The sequence below is a fragment of the Momordica charantia genome (assembly GCF_013281855.1).
Source record: "Momordica charantia cultivar OHB3-1 chromosome 3 unlocalized genomic scaffold, Mcharantia_2.0 BLBB01000003.1, whole genome shotgun sequence".
In the NCBI taxonomy this organism is placed as follows: Eukaryota; Viridiplantae; Streptophyta; class Magnoliopsida; order Cucurbitales; family Cucurbitaceae; genus Momordica; species Momordica charantia.
Window position 1 is genome coordinate 22,380,126 of NW_028275161.1, and position 20,975 is coordinate 22,401,100.

General features: G+C 33.0%; 3 protein-coding genes and 1 pseudogene across 5 annotated transcripts; 2 read left to right on the forward strand and 2 right to left on the reverse strand.

Moving 5' to 3' along the window:
* Positions 1–1,460: 1,460 nt before the first annotated feature.
* On the reverse strand, positions 1,461–3,410 carry LOC111008626 (pentatricopeptide repeat-containing protein At2g13600-like; annotated as a pseudogene).
* Positions 3,411–5,557: 2,147 nt separating this feature from the next.
* On the forward strand, positions 5,558–8,283 carry LOC111008657 (BolA-like family protein). Of its 2 annotated transcripts, XM_088121451.1 has the most exons (3): positions 5,558–5,716; positions 5,958–6,331; positions 8,082–8,283. In XM_088121451.1, the coding sequence occupies exon 2, from the start codon at positions 6,002–6,004 to the stop codon at positions 6,308–6,310; it is 309 nt and encodes a 102-aa protein (XP_087977577.1). In that variant the 5' UTR covers positions 5,558–5,716; positions 5,958–6,001; the 3' UTR covers positions 6,311–6,331; positions 8,082–8,283. The 2 variants fall into 2 exon arrangements, with proteins under 2 accessions (XP_087977577.1, XP_087977576.1); XM_088121450.1 differs by lacking the exon at positions 8,082–8,283 and having other exon boundaries at positions 5,958–6,578.
* Positions 8,284–9,110: 827 nt separating this feature from the next.
* On the forward strand, positions 9,111–16,802 carry AGD15 (ARF-GAP domain 15). 2 transcript variants are annotated; one of them, XM_088121667.1, is made up of 9 exons: positions 9,111–9,430; positions 9,883–9,941; positions 10,997–11,087; positions 12,267–12,321; positions 12,772–12,862; positions 12,968–13,169; positions 14,605–14,782; positions 14,883–14,976; positions 16,408–16,802. In XM_088121667.1, coding segments are annotated over exons 1-8 (729 nt in total). In that variant the 5' UTR covers positions 9,111–9,379; the 3' UTR covers positions 14,885–14,976; positions 16,408–16,802. The 2 variants fall into 2 exon arrangements, with proteins under 2 accessions (XP_087977793.1, XP_087977792.1); XM_088121666.1 differs by having other exon boundaries at positions 9,112–9,430; positions 16,499–16,802.
* A 538-nt stretch (positions 16,803–17,340) lies between these two features.
* LOC111009031 (nascent polypeptide-associated complex subunit beta) lies at positions 17,341–20,633 on the reverse strand. Its single transcript, XM_022281942.2, has 6 exons — positions 20,479–20,633; positions 19,611–19,678; positions 18,778–18,926; positions 18,626–18,682; positions 17,925–17,963; positions 17,341–17,830 (listed from the first exon to the last, which is right to left on the reverse strand). Exons 2-6 carry the CDS (start codon positions 19,676–19,678, stop codon positions 17,664–17,666), a joined length of 480 nt encoding a protein of 159 aa, XP_022137634.1. The 5' UTR covers positions 20,479–20,633; the 3' UTR covers positions 17,341–17,663.
* Positions 20,634–20,975: the final 342 nt, after the last annotated feature.

Here is a 20,975-nt window from a genome sequence, read left to right on the forward strand (position 1 = left end):
TTAAACACATGATTTTTTGGTAAAAAATATGACTTAATCCGTTGAACTAGCTGACATAATTACTTTACACATGTCTTAGGTATAATAATAAAATAGAGAAAAACGAAATTAAATAGCAAACTTCAATTATCTAATTTATCCTTTTAGACAAAAAAAAAACTTCAATTCATAGAAAGCATCATTAAACTTATATTTTTGTGACAAACTGAAATAAAAGATTAATATTAAACGCAACTATACAATTAAGATACAATAATTATCGAATATATATAGCTTAACGGTAAATAACATTCTCTCTTTTTATCGAGGTTCGAGGTTCAAATTTTCATACCCTATAATTGTTCATTGTTGTATTAAAAAAAAAAAGAAAAACGACAACGATAATAACTACTCTCATATCTAAAAAAATATCAGTGAAAATAGCAATAGATATTTGAAGAAAAATTACAAAAATCACATAAATTTCAAGTAGATTATAGATCATACTGTTGATATTTTAATTGTTTTTAAAAATTTCACGAAACTTTGGAGGAAAAGAAAATATATCGCCCCTAAAATCTGGTTTACAAAATTTCAATATATTTAGAGAAATATCCATGGAGATTGTAGACCTAATAACATCCCATCCTAAAAGCCAGCATAGGAAAACCAAACCAGTCACCCACTAACATTTCTGAAAGATGAAGCATGTTGGGTAGTCATCTCATGCGAACAACTTATCTTTTGGTGCAAAATCTTAAAAGGCAGATGAATAATTATATAAAGAACTTTTCAGTATAGGAAAAAAGAAAAGAAAAGAAAAATTATTTGAATATCAAAGGGTAAATTTGTTATTGCAGTACCATAATAAAAATTTCCAAATAAGCAATCAAATCATATTATAAATCAACTATGTCACAGAAAACTTGTGTTAGAATCTAACTAAAATATTACAAATTTTGTTTTTGAGAAGTATATTATAGGTTTAAATGCTATTTTAGTCTACGTAGTTTCGACTTCGGTTCATTTTGATCAATACGTTCTGTACTTTCAATTTTTGTTCATTTTAGTCCCTAGATTGAAATGAAAATGGAAGGACTAAAATGGTTGCTTTCGTAAAGTCCAATGACCAAAATGAACCTTTAGGAAGTATAATAACTAAGATAGACCAAAGCTAAAGGTATAGAGAACCAAAATATACGTTTTGGAAGTTAAGGGACCATGAACAAAAACTTCAAGGACCAAAAGAGTATTTAAACTTACGTTATAAAAGAAACGAACAATTATTTATCAAACTAACTCTTTAACAAATAAAAAGGTTACCAGATGAATTCTAAATAATCGAAAAATTTAGACCACCACATTTGATACATATAATTAACAGATCTCATCTCATCCTAAAACTAGAAGCTACCATAGGAAAACAAATCACACACTAACATCACTTTCCTGAAAGATAAACATGTTGGGGGAACTAGATCTCGTGCACTAAACAACTTATTTGGTACAAAATCTTAAAAAATAAGAAGGAACTAATCAGTAGTTCTTCTCATGTTTACATCCAACTGGATCCAGGTACTTTCTTTACATCTCTAGTTTCCATTAGTTCTCTCAAACTTCCCACACCATCCCAGTTACTACGACCAGCAAACATGTTCGATAACAAAACATAAGTCGATGGATCATTGTGATTCAAATTCAATGCACGCTCGGCTGCTCGTTTACCCGTCTCTAAATTGCCATGAACTAAGCAAGCGCCAAGCAATGTCTGCCAAACCAATGAACCAGGTTCAAATGGCATTTGTAGGATCAAATCCTCAGCTTCTTTTATACACCCGGCTCGGCCTAAAAGATTCACCATACACACATAGTGATCTTCTGAAGGACAAATTCCATGCTCAGCACTCATGGAAGAGAAGTATTTCCATGCTTCATCAATGAAACCTCCTTGGCTACATGCATAGAGGACACAGATAAAAGTGATATGATTAGGTTCAGCTCCCTCCTTTTTCATTTCATCAAAAAATTTAAGGGCTTCTTTTGTTTGGCCATTATGTGCAAATCCCATAATCATAGTAGTCCATGAGACAACGGATCGTTCGTCCATCAAACGAAAGACGACATTTGCACTGGTCATACATCCACATTTTGCATACATATCAAGTAAAGCATTATCGACGCAAACATCGATATCTGCTCCAAGCTTAATTCTCAATCCATGGAGTTTCTTCCCTTCTTCTAGGGAGGCCAAACTGGCGCAAGCATTCAGGGCAGTTGCAAGAGTGAACTTATTTAACCTCACACCGAAATTTTTCATTTCGGAAATGACCTCGAGTGCTTTCATTGGTTCCCCACACTGGAGGCACCCTGCAGCCATCTGGGTCCAAGAGCACACATCACTTGAAGGCATTTCATCAAAAGCTCTAAAACCATCTAACAACTTCTGATTCTTAATATACATATCACACAAGGAATTCCCTACACAAATATCATTCCCATATCCACTTTTCGCTAGCAGTCCATGAACTTGCAATCCCAGCCTAAATTCAGATAGAGCAGCTAAACCAGTTAAAATACTGGCAAATGTAAAATTATCAGGCTTAACGCCCTCAAGATTCATCCGGCGCCAAAACTCTGGCAGTTCAAAATACGCTAATTGCAAATAACCAGCCATCATGGCATTCCAAGACACAATATCCTTGGATGAAGAACTCTCAAAAACTTCTAAAGCCTCTAGCAATTTCCCATGCCTAATTAAAGCCGTTAAGAACGCATTCATGAGGAAAACATTCGATCCATATCCTAAGCGAACAATTAACGAATAAATTTGGTATCCACAAAGCAGCCTCTCAGTTAAAGAGCAAGCGTGGAGAGCACTTACAAGGGTGAACTCGTTGGGCATTATCGTGCCATCGCGATGCATACGGCCAAATAGAGACAGGGCTTCGGTGGGCCGGCCGTGTTGGACGAATCCAGCGATGATTGCGGACCAAGACACGACATTCCTATCAGGCATTTCGTCGAACAGTTGCAGGCCATATGAGAGACCTCCACATTTGGCATATACGTTAAGTACATGGTTGTGGAAGAAAAGAGAAAATGGAAGAACCCCTTTGAGGAACTTCGCATGAATTGCCGATCCATGGCGGGAGTCGGAGGTTCGGACGCACCGATGCAGGAGACTGGCATAGAAATCTTCTAGTTTCCCCGAGTTCTCTGGTTCCGGAATAAAAGAATTGTGAGAAATTCTCAGAGCAATTGAATGTTGTAGTTTTGTGGAATTTGAAGTGAAAATAATTGGGCGAGCGAGGAGATGATGCATCTAATTTACATAACCATTTGAAATCCTATAACAAACTATTCGCCGGACGAGGAGAAGCTATGTTCAAAGCCAATCCAAGTGGCCGCCGCACATACTTCACTTGAGCATGTTAAGGAAATTAGAAGGATTATTATTATTATATATTATATAGTTTGATGTACCAAATCTAAATGTACTTATGAAATATAAATAGAAATTTTTTATTTTATATTATACCAAATTAAAGCCAAATTTCATATTTTTTCACTTCAAATGATACAGTTGAGCTATGCTGATATTGATACATGGTCATTCATTAACCAGTCAAATTTATAAGAATTGAAATACCTTTTGATTAAGTCTTGTCATTTCTATTAAATTTCAGTTGCTCGTCTTTAGATTAACGGTTTGAATTATTACCAACTTGAGTATCATAACGTCTTTCTTCATTTTTTCTGGTTTTTACGTGCATTCCTCTCAACCTCTCCAAGAATTCGAGTGATCGGAATTTAGTAGACACAAGATGACTCACCCAACCATTATGGAATTATAAATGACATTTTATCAATTAAATTATGCTTATAATGACAATTATATTTAAAATTTTTAATACAATCAATATGAAGAAGAGGAATTAAACCTCCAACTTCTAAAGAATAAATAAGCACTTGATTATGTTTATGTTGGCAACGACAATTATATTTAAATTGAACACTGTCTAAATTAACTATCAAATAATTTTTAAGTACACAAACTAAATAATTATAAGAAATCAATTATAAATATAAAAAATATTAAAAAGTTGCGAATCTAGTTTAGTAGATTAAAACATATAATTAAAAAAGAATGGGAGGTTGGACTGTGCACCCTAGAAAAAAGAAATATATATAAAGCATCATTTTATAGTTCGATACCTCGTGCAAATGGACGAATATTTTCTATTTAACTTAATTTTACAATAACATAAATAAATGAGAAAAAACAATATTAGTATAATAATAACAATAATAAACAAAAAAAAGAAAAAAATTAAGATGTATATATACAAACTTCATTAAAATATAGGTACTTTACTAATTTAATCATTTAATCTATGAATGTATTTAAATTGCATTGTTTCGTACCTCTTAAAGAATTTTATATTTGATTAAGAAATGTATAAATACTTTAATTTTTTATTTTAATGTTATTTTATCTAATTTTGGTCCATTATTTTCTAAAAATATTTTGTTTGTTTATTAAAAATTCTAAAAAAATTTCAAGCTAACATTTTGTTATATATTAAATATTTTACTTTATACTAATTTAAATTCAAGTTAGTATATTCAAACTTTTTAGATTTCATACAAATTATTGTACATAATTAATTTATTAATTTACTATTTACAATTAATTAAAACTTTAGGACCTTACACAGATTTTTTTTCAACAAAATCAACATGAACTTGTAATAGATCAATACATTATTATTATTTTCTCAAAAAACATTCTAAATACATAAAACACTAATTATAAAAAAACAATACAAAACAATAGTAACAAAAAAAAATCAAAGTTTATCAATACACTAATCTAAAATATGTTCATGCTTAACAATCACTATTATTTTACCTCATAAATTATGAAACGATGATCTCGCAAGCCTTGGATTCAAGATATAGTGTCGACACATGTATTCTTTATGACTTGATGAATATGTCGCCAACATGATTTTGAGATGTTTTTGAGATTGAATAATATTTGAGAGCAATGAGAGAATTAAGTGTTGTGAAAAAATAGTGAAAGAAAGTATGTTTTTATAGTATTGGGAGATAAAACGTTACAAAACTCTTGTAATTCTATTATAAATTGTAATTAAAGAAAATAATTTAATTTAATAGTGTGAAAAACCTTTTGTATTCTAACCTTGTTTAGATCATGAATATTTATTATTATATTATTATTGATAATTAATAATCAATAATTAATTTAATATTTATAATAAATTATTAATAACATAATTTGTAAATTAATAATTAATAAATTAAGAAAGGGACAAAAGCGTCCAAAAATATTTTTACGAGATCCTCCTATTTTAATATAGTATAGATAGATATATTATTATTGATAATTAATAATCAATAATTAATTTAATATTTATAATAAATTATTAATAACATAATTTGTAAATTAATAATTAATAAATTAAGAAAGGGACAAAAGCGTCCAAAAATATTTTTCCGACATCCTCCCATTTTAATATAGTATAGATAATGTTATGTAATTGCAAAATTTAAATGGTAAAAATAAAAGACAACATTTGCTTTGCTTTACACAGGAATCGGGATTAAGGACAAAAAGGATCGTGCCGAATTGCGTTGAATTGAAGCGCAGCGCAGTGCCAAAGTCGACGGCAACCGAGTATCGAGCGGGGGCGGCCTGCGTCGAGTAACGACGGTGAGATTTATACATCAATCAACGATATTTTGTATTCCGATCAAATGTAAACCACCAAATCCCTTTTTACGAAGTTTTGATGGTTTACCAGTCGTGGGTGATAACTTTTCTGCTATTCATATCAAAATTGAGAAAAGGATATTATAGATTCTACAATTTTACCGTGTAAATTTCCAGTTATCTGAAACTCTGCCTTCTCATGTATGCAAATCTTGGAAATGACGGAAAATGGGAATTGCAGGAGCTATAATCGAGGGGGGAATCGCGGACATTTAATCGAACACCATGGCTTCACGAGGGGCAAACGTATTGCTCTCAAGGGCGAACAGGATGAAGACGAAGTTGGAATCAGCTCTATCAGCGAGTGTTTTGGAAATCGAGGACGTTTCGCACCAGCACGCTGGACACGCGGCGGTGAAGGGCAGTGCTGGAGAAACTCATTTCAATGTGAAGATAGTGTCTCCGCAGTTCGAAGGGCAGAGCCTCGTGAAGCGCCATAGAATGGTATATGATGCGTTGGCTGATGAACTTCAGTCTGGATTGCATGCAATTTCAATAGTGGCAAAGACTCCCCAAGAAACTGGAGGAAAATGAGTCTCAGATTCACATCCCGATGTGAGTTTTCGAAGAACTCTTAGTTTAGAATTGTAAGGATTTTAGGCATTTATGCTGGTTCTTGTCTGATGTTTTATTGACATGAAAATGAAAATGAAAGGTGCAAGGAGTTCTTAATGGCACATTAATTTGGTTTGAGTTTATGTACTTCTAAGATTTTAGTTGTTGAAGCTAAGATAAGCTACTTATCAACTTCATGAGATGAGTTGAAAGCTTTTAAATTCCATGGAAAGTCTTCTCTTGTTAATCACGACTCAGAAGACACTAGTGTAGGAGAATGCAACTAAAAAAAACACAAGAATTTCTTTTGGTTTAATAGCTGTTGCCTCGCACTCCTTCCATTCCTGTCCACTGCGACAAATGCAGACTGTCTTAATTGTGCTGTTTATATCATGTTAGATCAGAGTTAGGAATTTTAAATTAGTTTTATGTTAGGAAAACTATCAAAGTTTCATATTGACTAGACGATCATCCTGGGTGTATAAGTAAGGGGACAACATCTTCATTGGTATAAAACATTTTGGATGAAACTAAAAGCAAAGCTGTGAGAGTTATGTCCAAAATGGACAATATCATACCATTGTGAATTGGAGTACTGGGTACTGTTGTCCTTAACCTTCTAAATTTGTAAGTGAACCGAATTGAATTTACTTTTGTTGAGTCTTAAATCCCTACCACCATTTTGTTGTCGTATTGGATTTGAGGGTTTCTGGCCCAAAACAGAAAGAATTTGGATTATAGTTTTAGTGCCTATATTTCAACCTTGGTTTGGATTTAGTCTTTATGCATTAAGAAATTACATTATTGCACTTGTTATTTGATTAAAAGGTAATAGACGTGCCTCCCAAATCGTAAGGAGTAACAAAAATTCAATGTGTCAAAGTAAATAACACTCTGAAAAGAGTCGCAAAAACCCAGAACAGATGTTGTGATTGTACTCTTAAGTCTTAACTAACCAAGGTCTCTTATCACACTCCCATATCAATGAAATAAAATTGTCACATTATTGGGGTTTTTTTTTTTTTTTCAAATTCGAAAAAACTGAACTTTGATTGAGAAAAATGAAACGTCAGTGGGCTCATGTAATACATCTACAACTTCCGTCCCTCGTCCCAATTCATATAATTGTCACTTATTCACCCAGTTAGAATGGTAATCTGCAAAATCCATGGACAGAACTCCTGGAATATAATACTTTCATGCTTCATCACTGAAACCTACTTGATTAAATGCAATGTACACAAAATGGGAGGGAGATCATTATGCCATGCTCTCCCCCTTCCTCGTGTTATCAAAAGTTTGTTTACCTCTTTTTAGCTTGGCTAGTAACAACAGTGTCAAGAGTAAATGTAGATCGATAAATCAACAGGGGGTCAAATGTGTTTATAAATGATACCGACTAAACTGTTGTAATGATAAAAATACTTAATTTTGATGAGATTTTTTATGGTTAGGATAAATTGTTATAAGTTTTAAACTATAGGGATTAAATTGTTAGATACTAAAATTTAAGAACTAAATTATTACCAATTTGAAAGTGAATGAACTAAATCTCCGTCAGATTTGCTGCTCATGGAGGGAGTGTTGCACCCTTGAGTAATGCCTGTCTGTCATATTATTTGAAAGCCAACATGTGTTTGTGTATTTGCCATTCCCTGAGAAAGTGCTATTTAAATAAAAAACACTTTTTCTATAATTACTTTTAAAAGATTGAAATCTTAAACTGTAGAATTTTCTTATCATCCTGCAGGGAAAATTCGGTCAGGCAGAGCAGTTGCAGGGGCACGCTTGCTTAGCCTTTGCCTATAACACTCCTCATTTACTTTTGTAAAAAAAAATTAATTAAATAATAAAAAAAAATTAATTAATTAAAAAATAAAAATTTAGGTCAATGTATGTTCTGTATAAATGTTGCACACAGAGTGGAAAGAGTAATTAATTATATTTGGAGACGTTCATGTGCAGAAATAATAATGATGCTGGAGTTCATATTTTATCGACCATAAATTTCCAACGTATTATTAAAATAAAATATACTGTAAATTATCGTTTTTTAAGACTATAAATTCGAATCAGTTGACATGTTCGAAACTCAAAAGTAATAAAGCACTATTGTTTCTATTTATTTAAATATATTCTCCATGAGCAGTCTTAATCTACAATCTACTTCCGAAACATTTTTTAAAATTACCAATCAAAATTTAAGAGCTAAAAATATTTTTCAAATTTGTGTTTGTGATTTTTTAAATATATTCGTGTTGACACTCACATTAACGACTTTACCAAACCTCAATAAGAACGTTCATTTGAGTTCACAAATATTCCAAAAGGGATAAATTTAACTAACTAATGGTATTAATTTATTAAGGGTAGAGTTTAAATTATGCAACTTAATCAAATTAAATTGGTAAGATCCATATCTAACTTGAGAATGAGTGGTAATTGACACCTATACTAAAATGTTATGAGTTTGAATAACTAAAAAGTTTCCTACAAACTCATTGAATATTATTCCCATTTTTTATTCAAAGACATCAACATTCGGTAGGGAAACGAAGAATAAAGGTAAAATGTATTAAACGAATACAAAAAGAGGCTAAAAATTTAAAAATGGTTTATTAGAAAAAAGGAAGGATCCGGCTGCATATGGCCCCGCCTACAGAGCAAATCGGGTTGGAGAACACGCGGGGGTGAGTGGCAGCCTTAGGCTCGCGGGTTGCGGTCTTACCTGGCGCCGCGGTTCATATAAATATAAATATAAACATAAATTTTATAGTTCCCGCCAGCAAGATCAGAACAGGTGGCGAAACGTCCAATATGAAGGCTGCAATTTCCCTTTTTACATTATTTTGAGGATTTCTAACCGTTTCCCTCAGAATCTGTGGAGCCAATCATTACCCAACTCTCCTTCTTTCTTTCCTTCTTTCTTTCTCTCTTCATCGCCGCTCCCGAGAAATCTTTGTTCGGAGCCACCAGAGGCGAAGGCGACTTCTTAAGAAACCGCACCGGATCGATCGACGTAGCACACCGTCGAATCGGATACCAAACATGAACGAGAAGGCCTCCGTCTCTAAGGAGCTCGAAGCCAAACATACTAAGGTTTTTCTTTCTAATCTTTATCTATCTATCTATCTATCTATCCCTCTTCCGTTTTGTTTGGAATTGATCGGAAGTTTAGCGAAATTTCATTGTTTCGAGAAGGAAAAATTAGCTGTTATGCGTCAAATGTAGCAGCGTAATGTTAGTGTCTGGAAATGCTGAGATTACTCTTGGATTTTTGTTTATAAAAACTGTTTCGAACTTCTAGCACAATCAAACCAAGCTAAAAACTGTGATTGAATTTCGCGGTATTGGCAAAACTCTTCTCACCTTTTCAAGTTATTTGAAATGAATTTTCAGTCACTAGTATATTAATTTCATGTGATTTTTAATATTTTATCTCGAGTTCTTGGTTTTAATCGTTTGTCATTCTTAAATAGGGTCAATGATTACGGTATTACCTCGTTTAACTTGAGATCATTTTTGTACGTGTTAAATATTTGTTTATACAGATTTTAGCAGGTCTTCTCAAGCTTCCAGAAAATAGGGAATGTGCAGACTGCCGGAGCAAGTATGCATTTAATCATTATTTTTAATTTTTGAATACGAAACGTACTTCCTATAATTCTAAGCGTCCGATCAGCCAAATCTACTTGGAGCATGCATAACTTTCGCACTACAATATCTATTTCCAAACTGTAGATTCTCATTCCTCCCTGAATATGTTCTCTGTCTCTACAGTTCTTTAGAGAGAATTTTTCTGCTATCCTTTTCTTATTGGACAAAAGTCAAAACACGGTGGTTATCATCTAATTTTTACGTACAACCAACGCCCTATAGTACTTCATATCATGTTAGTATCTATTTAACCAATGAATGTGAATATCAGTTTTCTTGGCAGCATGCCAGTATCCTTGTCAAACTACCTCCTTTTGAATGTTCAATGCTTTTAAACTTTTTTTTCTTAGCTGTTAGTTTTGTGACATTTAGGACTCTTAAATGTCATGTTTTTTGATATTCAATTAAAATTTAAACCGGCAAACAACTATCTGAATATTATGCTCGATAAAGTTTTGGTAGATTAGTTGGCTGTATAATGTCTTTATGTATGTTTCTCATCCCTAGGCATCTCTGGAACAAGGCTGCTAAGTTATTGAGAGGGTTAGGACTTGGATTAAGACTTGGCAGTTTTAAGGCGATCATTGGAAGACTGGTTTCAATTAGGCAGTGCACAGTTATGGCTTTAACAACTAGCTAAAAAGCCTGGAAATGGTAATAATATAGACCAGGAGAAGAATATGCATCAATGTATAACTTTCTGAAGAATAAGATACAATAGGGTAGTGACATTTTAAAATAAATCTTTTCCATTGTATAAAGATTCTTGTGGTGATACCAACCATTAGATTAGATATTTTCTTAGGTTTAGCATAATAGTAAAGCAAGCATTTAAATTGGCGTGGTTTAATTCTGCTCACTATTGGCAAATGGTTAACATGAAAACCAGGATTTGGAAATGGTTTTCTAAGAAAATGTGTGCTTTGATACAACTTTCTTACTTAATCTGAGTTCATCATGTACTTTAATATTGTATACTTTATATACTTTTTTCTATGTAATGCACAGGGCTCCACGATGGGCAAGTGTAAACCTTGGAATTTTTATATGCATGCAATGCTCGGGTATTCATCGGAGTCTTGGAGTACATATCTCAAAGGTCTCTTTCACCCTTTTTCCTATCATATATAGAAAAATGTTTTTTGCCACCAGTTGAAGTTCCTTCTTTGTAGTGGAGTAGTGGTCCTATGAATCTTATAGAAATTTTGGCTTTGAGCTTTCTAGTTTGGTTTGAACAATTTCCTGTAGTAGGAAGAGATTCTTCATAGCACACGTGAACTTTAAAATGATCTTACATTTAAACAATGAAAAATAATGCATAGAGCCAGAAATGTCCTCACATTATGCCACTTTGCATGTATTAATTACTACCACCGGAGCATCCCAGTAATATCAGAGGCAAGACTTGTAACCACTCTATTTGAGATTCTCTGGCGGTTGTAGATTTTGAGGAAATCTCCTTGCATACAAATATGGTGAGAGACACTGCAATTGATAGGAAATCTCCTTAATATTTGTCCATATCAATAAATAAAGAAAATTAATTAGGATTATTTACCTACGATGTTATGACAAATTTAGCGTTTTCTCTTTGCAATTGAAATTTCAATAAAGTTGTCGTTTATACATGTTGATGATCCGCTTGGTTCCAAAGTGAAAATTTGTTATCTAGTTCCAATTATCTGAGATAATGTGTACTGTGTTATTGCTTGCAAACTACTCTGGAAGATCCAAGTTGTCTGCTGATAAACCTAATATATCTGTCAAGTATTAGCTTAGCTTGTTCTGTAATCCTTAGGTCAAAATAGCAATAATTTTTATTTTAGCGTTGTTGAACGCATGACTAACAAATTTTCCACTTTGGAAATTTGTTATCTAGTTCCAATTATCTGAGATAATATGTGGACTGTGTTATTGCTTGCAAACTACTCTGGAAGGTCCAAGTTGTCTGCTGATCAACCTAATATATCTGTCAAGTATTAGCTTAGCTTGTTCTGTAATCCTTAGGTCAAAATAGCAATAATTTTTATTTTAACGTTATTGAACACATGACTAACGTGTGGACCCGCTGGAATTATGAGCGTAGTAAAGTGCTTTCACTGTCTCATACATATGTGCTTGCATTTGCTGTTAAATGTTTGTTTAATTGAATTTTGATTTTGATCTAGGTAGTGTTCTGAATTTGATTTTTTTTTAATTCCTCATTATGCTGAATATGTTTTCTTCAATTTGTATTTTTAACCGTATTGACACTTCAAAACTTTCATTTTTGTGTTAGGTGCGGTCTACTACTCTTGACACATGGCTACCAGAACAGGTTGCTTTTATGCAGTGTAAGAACATTTGAAATTTGTTAAATTTGTCTTTTGTTCTTGTTCCAACTAGTTCAAGATTATTTTGCATGGATGCCAATAAATTAATAGTGCATACACTCCTTTGTTTATGGAGGTTCTCTCTTTCCCTCCCTCCCTCCCTCCCTTTGAATTTCCCATTCTCCTTAGCCTTTAAACAGACAGAGTCAGGAACCAAACAAGTCTCAATCTTTGCCAATGTGGTTCACAAGTGTTAGGTACCCTGATTTTTATTAAGAATTAGAAAAGTTGACATCTTCAACTGACGAATTGCTTCACAATTGGTTGATACTTAATAATCCCCAGAGGAAAATCTTCTGTTAGACTGAGAGGTCTTATTTGTCAGCAAATTAAATTTTCTTGTTTATCAACTATTTGAGGCTGATGTGGTCATTTACAGATTATTTAACATTTTGATCATTATATTTGTAGCTATGGGAAATGAGAGGTCTAATTGTTACTGGGAAGCTGAACTACCACCAAATTATGATAAGAGAGGGAGTTCTACGTTCATTCGTGCCAAGTAATTTTTCTGCTTAAATTTAGCACAAGTTTTTAAAGAAATCTGGATATGGTTTACTCATTCTTGTTCTTTTATATTTATCTAACTTTGTTGAGGAACTTTCAGGTACGAAGAGAAAAGGTGGGTCTCTAAGAATAGAATACAGCCAACTCCACAATTAGGTGGAATGAGAAGTATTTATTGCGATTCGGTTGAAAGTGGACCCAAAAGCTCTATTACAAAGAAGATGAGGAACTTTTCTCTTGAGGAAGAAATTCTCACTCAGCACGTGACAACAACAATCCCCACAGTAACAAAAGCACGCTGGGTAAGTTCATTTGTGATCCTCTTGCTTATTATTTTTTTATTCCTGTTTTCCTTTTAGTGAGATTTTTCTACAAGGTAAAAAATTGATGTGGAAGCTGGAAAGGAGGACATTTTTCGACTAATGAAAGAAATTAAAATTTGCATTAAATAACGATGGTGTGTATCTCCATATTTTTAACAGGGAATTCAAAAAAATAGCATAAAAGTAGTCAATCATATTTTTAGCAGTCTATTTTAAGATTTAAAGAAATAGCAAAGTGTGAAATTAAAAAACAAGTGTCATGTAAGACACGTTTAAAAAAATCACACAATATATTAGTCTCGTGGAAATATAAAAGTCCTGACATCTTAAAAATTACATTATTTTATTATGTGATTGAATAGAAACTCTGTATAAGTTGCAGGTTTGAAAATATGTTTTATAATGTCATTCATTTTCGCTTTGTTTTGTTTTATGGCATGTTAACTTGATTTTGTCAGTAATTCTGTTCACTTGGAAAATGAATGGACAAACAAACGGAGTCTGAACTGTACTTTTCTTCCTTCATGTGCATGGCTTGGATTGAGGAATTCAGTGAAGTTAATTATCTCACTTTTTAGAATTAGCGTAGTGTGCAAATTTTTTAAGCCTGGCATTCGTGCAACATCTCTCTGTGTTAGTGTTTTACTTCCTATAGATATACTTCCAACTCTAAGATTACAAAATTAGAAAGGAAGCGGTCGGTTGATCTGAGAACTGTGTCCTTTTTGTAAATTATTCTTTCTGATTTCACACCTCGACCCAAAACATTGTGGTTGTTTGTCAAGCAGGATAGTCTGTCTTTTATCACCTTAAGTTCCATAATTGTTCCATTGGTGTGCATGCCTTAAAGAAAAAGGAAAAAAGAGTAAATATAAGACCAGTAAACTTGAGGTGAATAAAAGATTAAATGGAGTGGGTGGAAAATTATCTTAATCTTTAGGGGAGAAAATGTGCATTAAACAACACTGGTATGATGCCCCCTTTTAATTTCTGTCTATCCTGGCAATAACACTACAGCAGTTTAGCTTTGAAAATGGATGGACAAACTAACGGTGGGCAATGAAATGTGCATTGTTTTGTTATGTGATTGAATAAAAACTCTATAATTTGCAGGTTTGACAAAATGTGTTGTAATGTCATTCATTTTCGCTTTGTTTTGTTTTACGGCATGTTAAATTGATTTTGCCAGTAATTCTGTTCACTTGGAAAATGAATGGACAAACAAACGGAGTCTGAACTTTACTGTTCTTCCTACGTATGCATGGCTTGGATTGAGGAATTCAGTGAAGTTAATTATTTCACTTTCTAGAATTAGCGTATTTTCTTTCAATATATTTTACTGTTGGCCTTAACTGGGAAATAAGAAGCTATAATTCTGAGTATGTGATCATGGTGGTGCATATTTCTCATGCAGAATTCTTTAGATATGAAGAGCCATATTGCTGCTCCAAGAGGCCCTTCGTTAGCGAAAGAAGTCGATACATCCACAAAAAATACAAATGGATCCCCAGACCTCTTCAACTTACTATATGTCCAAGATAAAAACCAGGACTGCTCTAGCGTAATTCCAGCTCGTTGGGCAACTTTCGATTGTAAGTACCCACACTAAAAGTTCTTCAAGTTCTCTCTTTATTAAAAATGACCTTGAAGACTCTTAATTAGCCAACTCTAAAATCAAGTTCGTGGATACAGGAAAACGAATTTTATACAATGCTTTGGTGGTAAATTATCCATTTGAGGAGAGGTTAAATTTTGGACGGAGCATGCAGCATATCTTGTCGACAAGGTTTGTTTCTTTTATAAAACTCCAGCCGTCTTTTAACTTTTAAGATTCATGCACCAAAGGAAATAATATGATTACTTTTTACTTAGTTTTTTTTAGATTAAGGCCTATCATTCATATGATTACTGTTCAACTGGTCTAAGTTGTTTAGAGGATAACATTATTTTTGCTCAATTTGGACTTTACTTCACATGAATCTTGAGTTGTTTGAAGTTGGAATTTTCCTTGTCCACTGTTAATACCATAGGAGAGGTTTTGTTATCATTGATGAAATTGTGTCCTATCTAAAAAAAAATTCTTAGCTAACCATGTGCATAGTTCTGTATCTTTTGGTTTTTTTTTTTTTTTCTCTCTCATTGCTTATATTACCTACCCCTTTTTTTTCTTCTTCTTTTATAAGCCATTTCAGAAAAATTCTGATCGTCTCTTCTATAAAGAATTTTAAATGCTTTGTAATATCTTTAATATTTTTTAACTTACTTTTAAATATACAAAAGATGCTGAAGTGTTTGGCACCCTTTCAAAAATCATATTAAACTTACTCTAAATATCCCTATTAATAGAAATCTTGATATCTTTTTTTAAAGTATAATCTTCTTGTAACTTGGTTATCTCCTGCCATGATAAACCTTTCAACACTTCAGCATGTATAGTATTAATAAGGTTAAAAAACAATATTTGTTTGTGCATTGAAGTAACGAATTAGTTTATAAGATTCAGTACTTCAGCATGTATAGTATTAATAAACAACTTTGTCATCTCTTGCCATGATAAACCTTTCAGAACTTTGCATGTATAGTATTAATAAGGTTAAAAAAAAATATTGTCTATGCCATTGATTGAAGTAACAATTTAGTTCATAAAATTCAATTTTTAACCATTAGTCCATGTACTTTTAAATTGCTTTAATATGTAACAATTTAGTTTCTACCGTGAAAAAATCTCATCAAAATTAAGTGTAAGGTGTTTATCACAATGATTTGGTCTTCACAATTCATAAACATTTTGGTCTCTTGTCAATTTATCAAATATATATAAGAAACCCCAATTTACACGATGGGACTTAAATCATTACGAACTCTAAACTACATAAACTAAATTATTATCTATTAAAGTTTAGAGACTAAATTGTTACCAATATGAAAGTTCAATGACTAAATCGTTACTTTAATGAGAGTGACTAAAAACTGTTTTTAAACCATTTAATAATCAACAGACATCTAAATGTAGTTTCTTACCTGAAGTACAAGTGCTCGGTGTTCATTCTAAAGTGCTTTGGAAGAAATCTGGCTTTGGGCTTGGATAAATTGTAGTTGTCATTTTTCTTCTTCTTTCCTTCTTTTCTTTTGGGAGTTTATTTATCTTATGTGTTAGATTTCTAACAATGCTCCTGTCGTTATGTGTTGTCCATACTAAGCTTCTTTGCTGCTACAGTTGAGACATCTGCTGCCTGAGTTTCTCATCCATTCTTCTACGCCCTTCAACTCATGTGGCTTACCGTTTTAAATAATTCTTTTGTACGTAGGACTTCAAAAGGCATGGGCCCGTATTCAATCCCCAGGAGTGTAAATTGCTTGAAAATTCATTCTCTTCTCCTCTCCAATCAAAAGTACACTGCAATTTCCTTACATTATTTACCTCGTCATTCTTTCATTCTGTAATCCAAACGTGAAATCAAGGATGGGGTTTCTTTTCTGGTCAAACTCGCATAAAAATGGCTCAAGCAAAAACTACAAAATACATTTTCTCATCTATACTACGCTATAACATCCAGATTTCAATATAATTCGAATTACGAGAAATGGACGGTGCACACCTAATTTCTACTATACTCGATTTTACAAGTCCTGATTCTTCCTACATTGTTTGCGAATTTACAACAGGATCCAAACTAACTGTTAATAATTCATGTTATTCCTTTCCAAAAAAAGCAATTAAATCATTTTAAATTGAATATTTAAATTTTATATGTTATATTTATTATACAATTTAGAAGTCCAGAATAATATTAATATTTTTATTTATATTTTAAATAATTAGAAACGAAAATAAAAACAAGAGTCAAACTCATTTGCCAACATTCCCATTTATTAGTTACCGAACATTTTTCTTTTTCTTTTTTTCCAATAATATTAAAAAAGGGGGCGAAAAACAACAGATAGTTACTAATACAGATCTGTTTCAACGAGCTCTTGCTTTTGTATACAATTATAGAAATATTTCTTAATAAGGAGAAGTGAAGAACAAGTTGTAAATACTTACGTTTATCAAAAATGGAAATCAAGAAATAAGAAACGACCATATTTTCCTTAAAAGGTAACCTCATAAAATGACTGATCAACTTGGAAACGACGTGGGACAGGAGAATAGAGGTGAAAGGACTACACTTAACAAGCATACCTTATCTTCGAATACAAAGATGGCTCACGCTCAATGTCCAGATTTTTCTTTGGGTAGGGCAGGCGGGAGCCATTAATTCCGATCCTACATGAAAAAAGCATTCCCCAGGGATTAATAAGGCTGTTGAAGGGGGCAATCGAATATCCATCCATCTAGGGGTTACATCGGGGTAAAATGCCATGAGCGACAAGATTAGGAAAGAAAGACCAAATACAAGAAGAAAAATGAACTCTTCCAAGCATTAGAAATAAATATGTAAAAACTAAACAAAATCATCAGAGAGCTTCTCTCTAGGATGCATGAGGCTCTTCTGCAGCGGCTTCGAAGGTCTGCCCTTCTACAAGCTCGGGAACATCATCATCGTCATCCTGTGCATTGGCTGCACCGGCACCAGCACCAGGTGCTTGCTTCTGGAACTGCTCAGCCAATTTCCTCAGATTGTCCAAATTATCTGGCCCTAGAATATTTACACGCAAATGAGTCTGCGTTATTCATGTTATTATTTATAGCTACAAGTAAGCAGGAAACAGGAAAACACTTAGCAGACTTACCCAACTGGTTGATAATTCCAGGGAGGATATCCTGCAATTCTGAAAGGAGAAATCAAAAAATTTATTAGAAGGGCATAGTATTACGTACATGTGTTCATTGGAGATAGATATTAACAAGAAACAACTAATTATCACAATGGAAGCATGCCGACCACTCAAAACCATGTTTTCTAACAGCCAGAACAAAGTGTCAGTAAAAAAGAGAGGGGTTTCGAGTAATTTTAGTCTATGCAAGATGTTAGACATTGCAGTCTACATTCAAAATACGGTAAGATCTTACAATTGTCAATATAGCAATTCAAGTAAATATAAAGAATGGCATAATTTTAGCAAGGGCGAACTTTCCAGCAGACCTTTTTGTTTGAGTTATAACCTTTTCAAGCCCACTACTCTTTTCATGTGTGTTGCCATTATTTTTCATGTTTGTTTATTTAAATAGAGTAATAACTGAATTTGAGATAAATCCACTATTCAGTTGGAAATGGTATTTACATTAAGAATAGCAAAGACAATTCCACAATGTTTTTTTATGTTTAGGACTATTATTTTGTTATAACAAATCATTTGACCAGTATTGCAAGTGAAACGTAGAACTCCCAAGAATGCCCTAAAATGGAGAAGATGAGATCATCTACATATCCTGGAGAAGATGAGATCATCTACATATCCATAATATTCAAGAGGTGCTAGGAGAAACATACTTTTCGTTTGAGGAGCCCCACTAACAACCCAAGTGTTCGCTGCAATAGAAGCCTGAACTGAAATAGAGAACAAGAAACATCTAAATATGAGTTACAAACTTACATATCAAAATTTAGTTGGTAAAGAGCCAAGAGCAGTCAAGTGGCTTTACCTTTTGGGTTAATAAATTGAATAACTACATCATCCTTGAAAATGTTGACTTCCTCAATTGCAGGAATAGCATTAACTCCTATTCTCTTCAGGGTACTCTGAAGCCGTTTATCATCTGTGGTAGTTGTCTTGTGAACAGCCTTCTTCTTTCTGTAATTAACAGCAGACATACATAAAACGAAAAGTGAGAAACTGAAAGATTGATCCTTAAAATAAGAGCAGGAAAATGATATCCCACCAGCACAAACAAAAACTCCCGTGTTAAGGAAAGATGAGAAGATTTTGAGGAAAACAAGGAAAATCTGTTTAACTGATAGATGCAATACTCAAGCAAGCATATGCTTGCATATTCATCCATTCATCAAACAGAATAGAACAATCAATAAGACATATATGTTGTGAAAAGTCAAACCATGAGGAGTATACCAGAATTCTCATAATCAACTAGCCAGAGTACAACAACTCTGATCATAAAAATGCAATTAATCAAAATTAATGCAAACAATAGAATTTCATAGCACATTTAACCATGAGGAACTGCAGATGCAAAAGCAGAAGTGGATGGGGATTGAAGAACGATGTATGGATATCACATTACCTTTGACCTTTTAGATCAATCCATAGTCCACAGTAGGATGATCTATCTCTTACCACGGTTCAATGAAATTACTTTCCATAAAATAAATTGTAACAAGAACACCCAAATAAAATTATTAAGAGTTCCATTTTCCAGTTGATATAATTTGTGTCTTCTTATTCTTACAAAAAAAAAAACAAAAACAATTGACACTACTAAGACAATTCAGACGTTTCAAAAGGTACAGGGTAACCAACCTTCTCACGCTACCTTTTCCACCAGTGCGAACTGCACCGGCCATCTTCTTGAGCTTTGTATGATCCATCTTCACGAAATAAGAACAATGATAAGATTTATGAGAATAAACAATTTCCAAGAAATTAAGGATACGAGACACTTGTTTTTTAGCAATAAAAAAAAAGATTCGTCAAAGGAGAAGGGGGAGGAAAAACAGGCATAAATTCCCACGTGCTTGGCCACATTTTTTATAACTATAAATCAACAAAATATCATATCTGGAGAATCGTTTAACAATTACAATTTCTGAGAGAAAAGGCAACACTTGAAAACATTACAGAGGCTTATCCAAAAAATCATTGCACATTTACAAATTATCCAGTCATCGTCCTATCGTTTCATCGAAGAGACATTAGAGGGAACTTGTTTGAGGAGAGGCCGCCTAAAGCTTGCAGAAATATATATATATACATACACACACACGCTGAAAAGCATGCTCCTGCTCGGTACAGTGACTACAGCTCCACAATTCTTCTAAACTAGGCTATTTTTATTCACTTTTTGAGTTACAATCGGAGAACGAAATTATAGGAAATAGAGATTTAACTACGATCTGTAAACTGCAAATTTGTCAAGAAATCCAGCGACACAAGAAAGTTCAACACAAAAGAATCAACGACGATTAGTTTCAAAAACATAATACATATCAAATCAACGAACACCTCATTAGAAGCAAAAACAAAATCAAAGCTAAAAAAAATGAAAATACGCCACCGTAGAACACTCGGTAAAAGAAATTCATCGTCAAAGATAAAGCCGAGCAATCCGAACATGATAAGAACAACAGATAATCGAGGAAAACGAAGATAAATTGGAAGAGCGAGTTACCTTGGAGATTATTTGAGGTTTCTGAGTCGAGTGGATTACTACGATGCCCTGGAGCGGTAGAAGATAGCCTCAGTCTGGACGGCGCTAATGCTTCATATATTAGGGCGCGACGAAGACAATGTTATTTAATAGCCTGATCCAACGGTTGTGATTTAACCTCATCTCGGAAAGTGTCCTTGCTTGATTTTCCGAGTCCTGGAAAATCCAAAATTAAAAAAAAAGGGGGGGGGGGGGAGGGGGGAATACCATTCGATAATTATAAAATATTTACTCAAAAGAGAGAGGAAAAAAAATATATATATATAGCAATGAAATTTTTATTAATTTTTTATATTAAAAATTTATTAATTATGATTTTTTTAGAAAGAATTTATTAATTAATTAATTATGATTTTTTTAGAAAGAATTTATTAATTAATTAATTATGATTAGTTAGAATTGAACTGCAATAATTTCTTATAATCTATATGGCTATTAAATCTTTATGAAGTTATTTT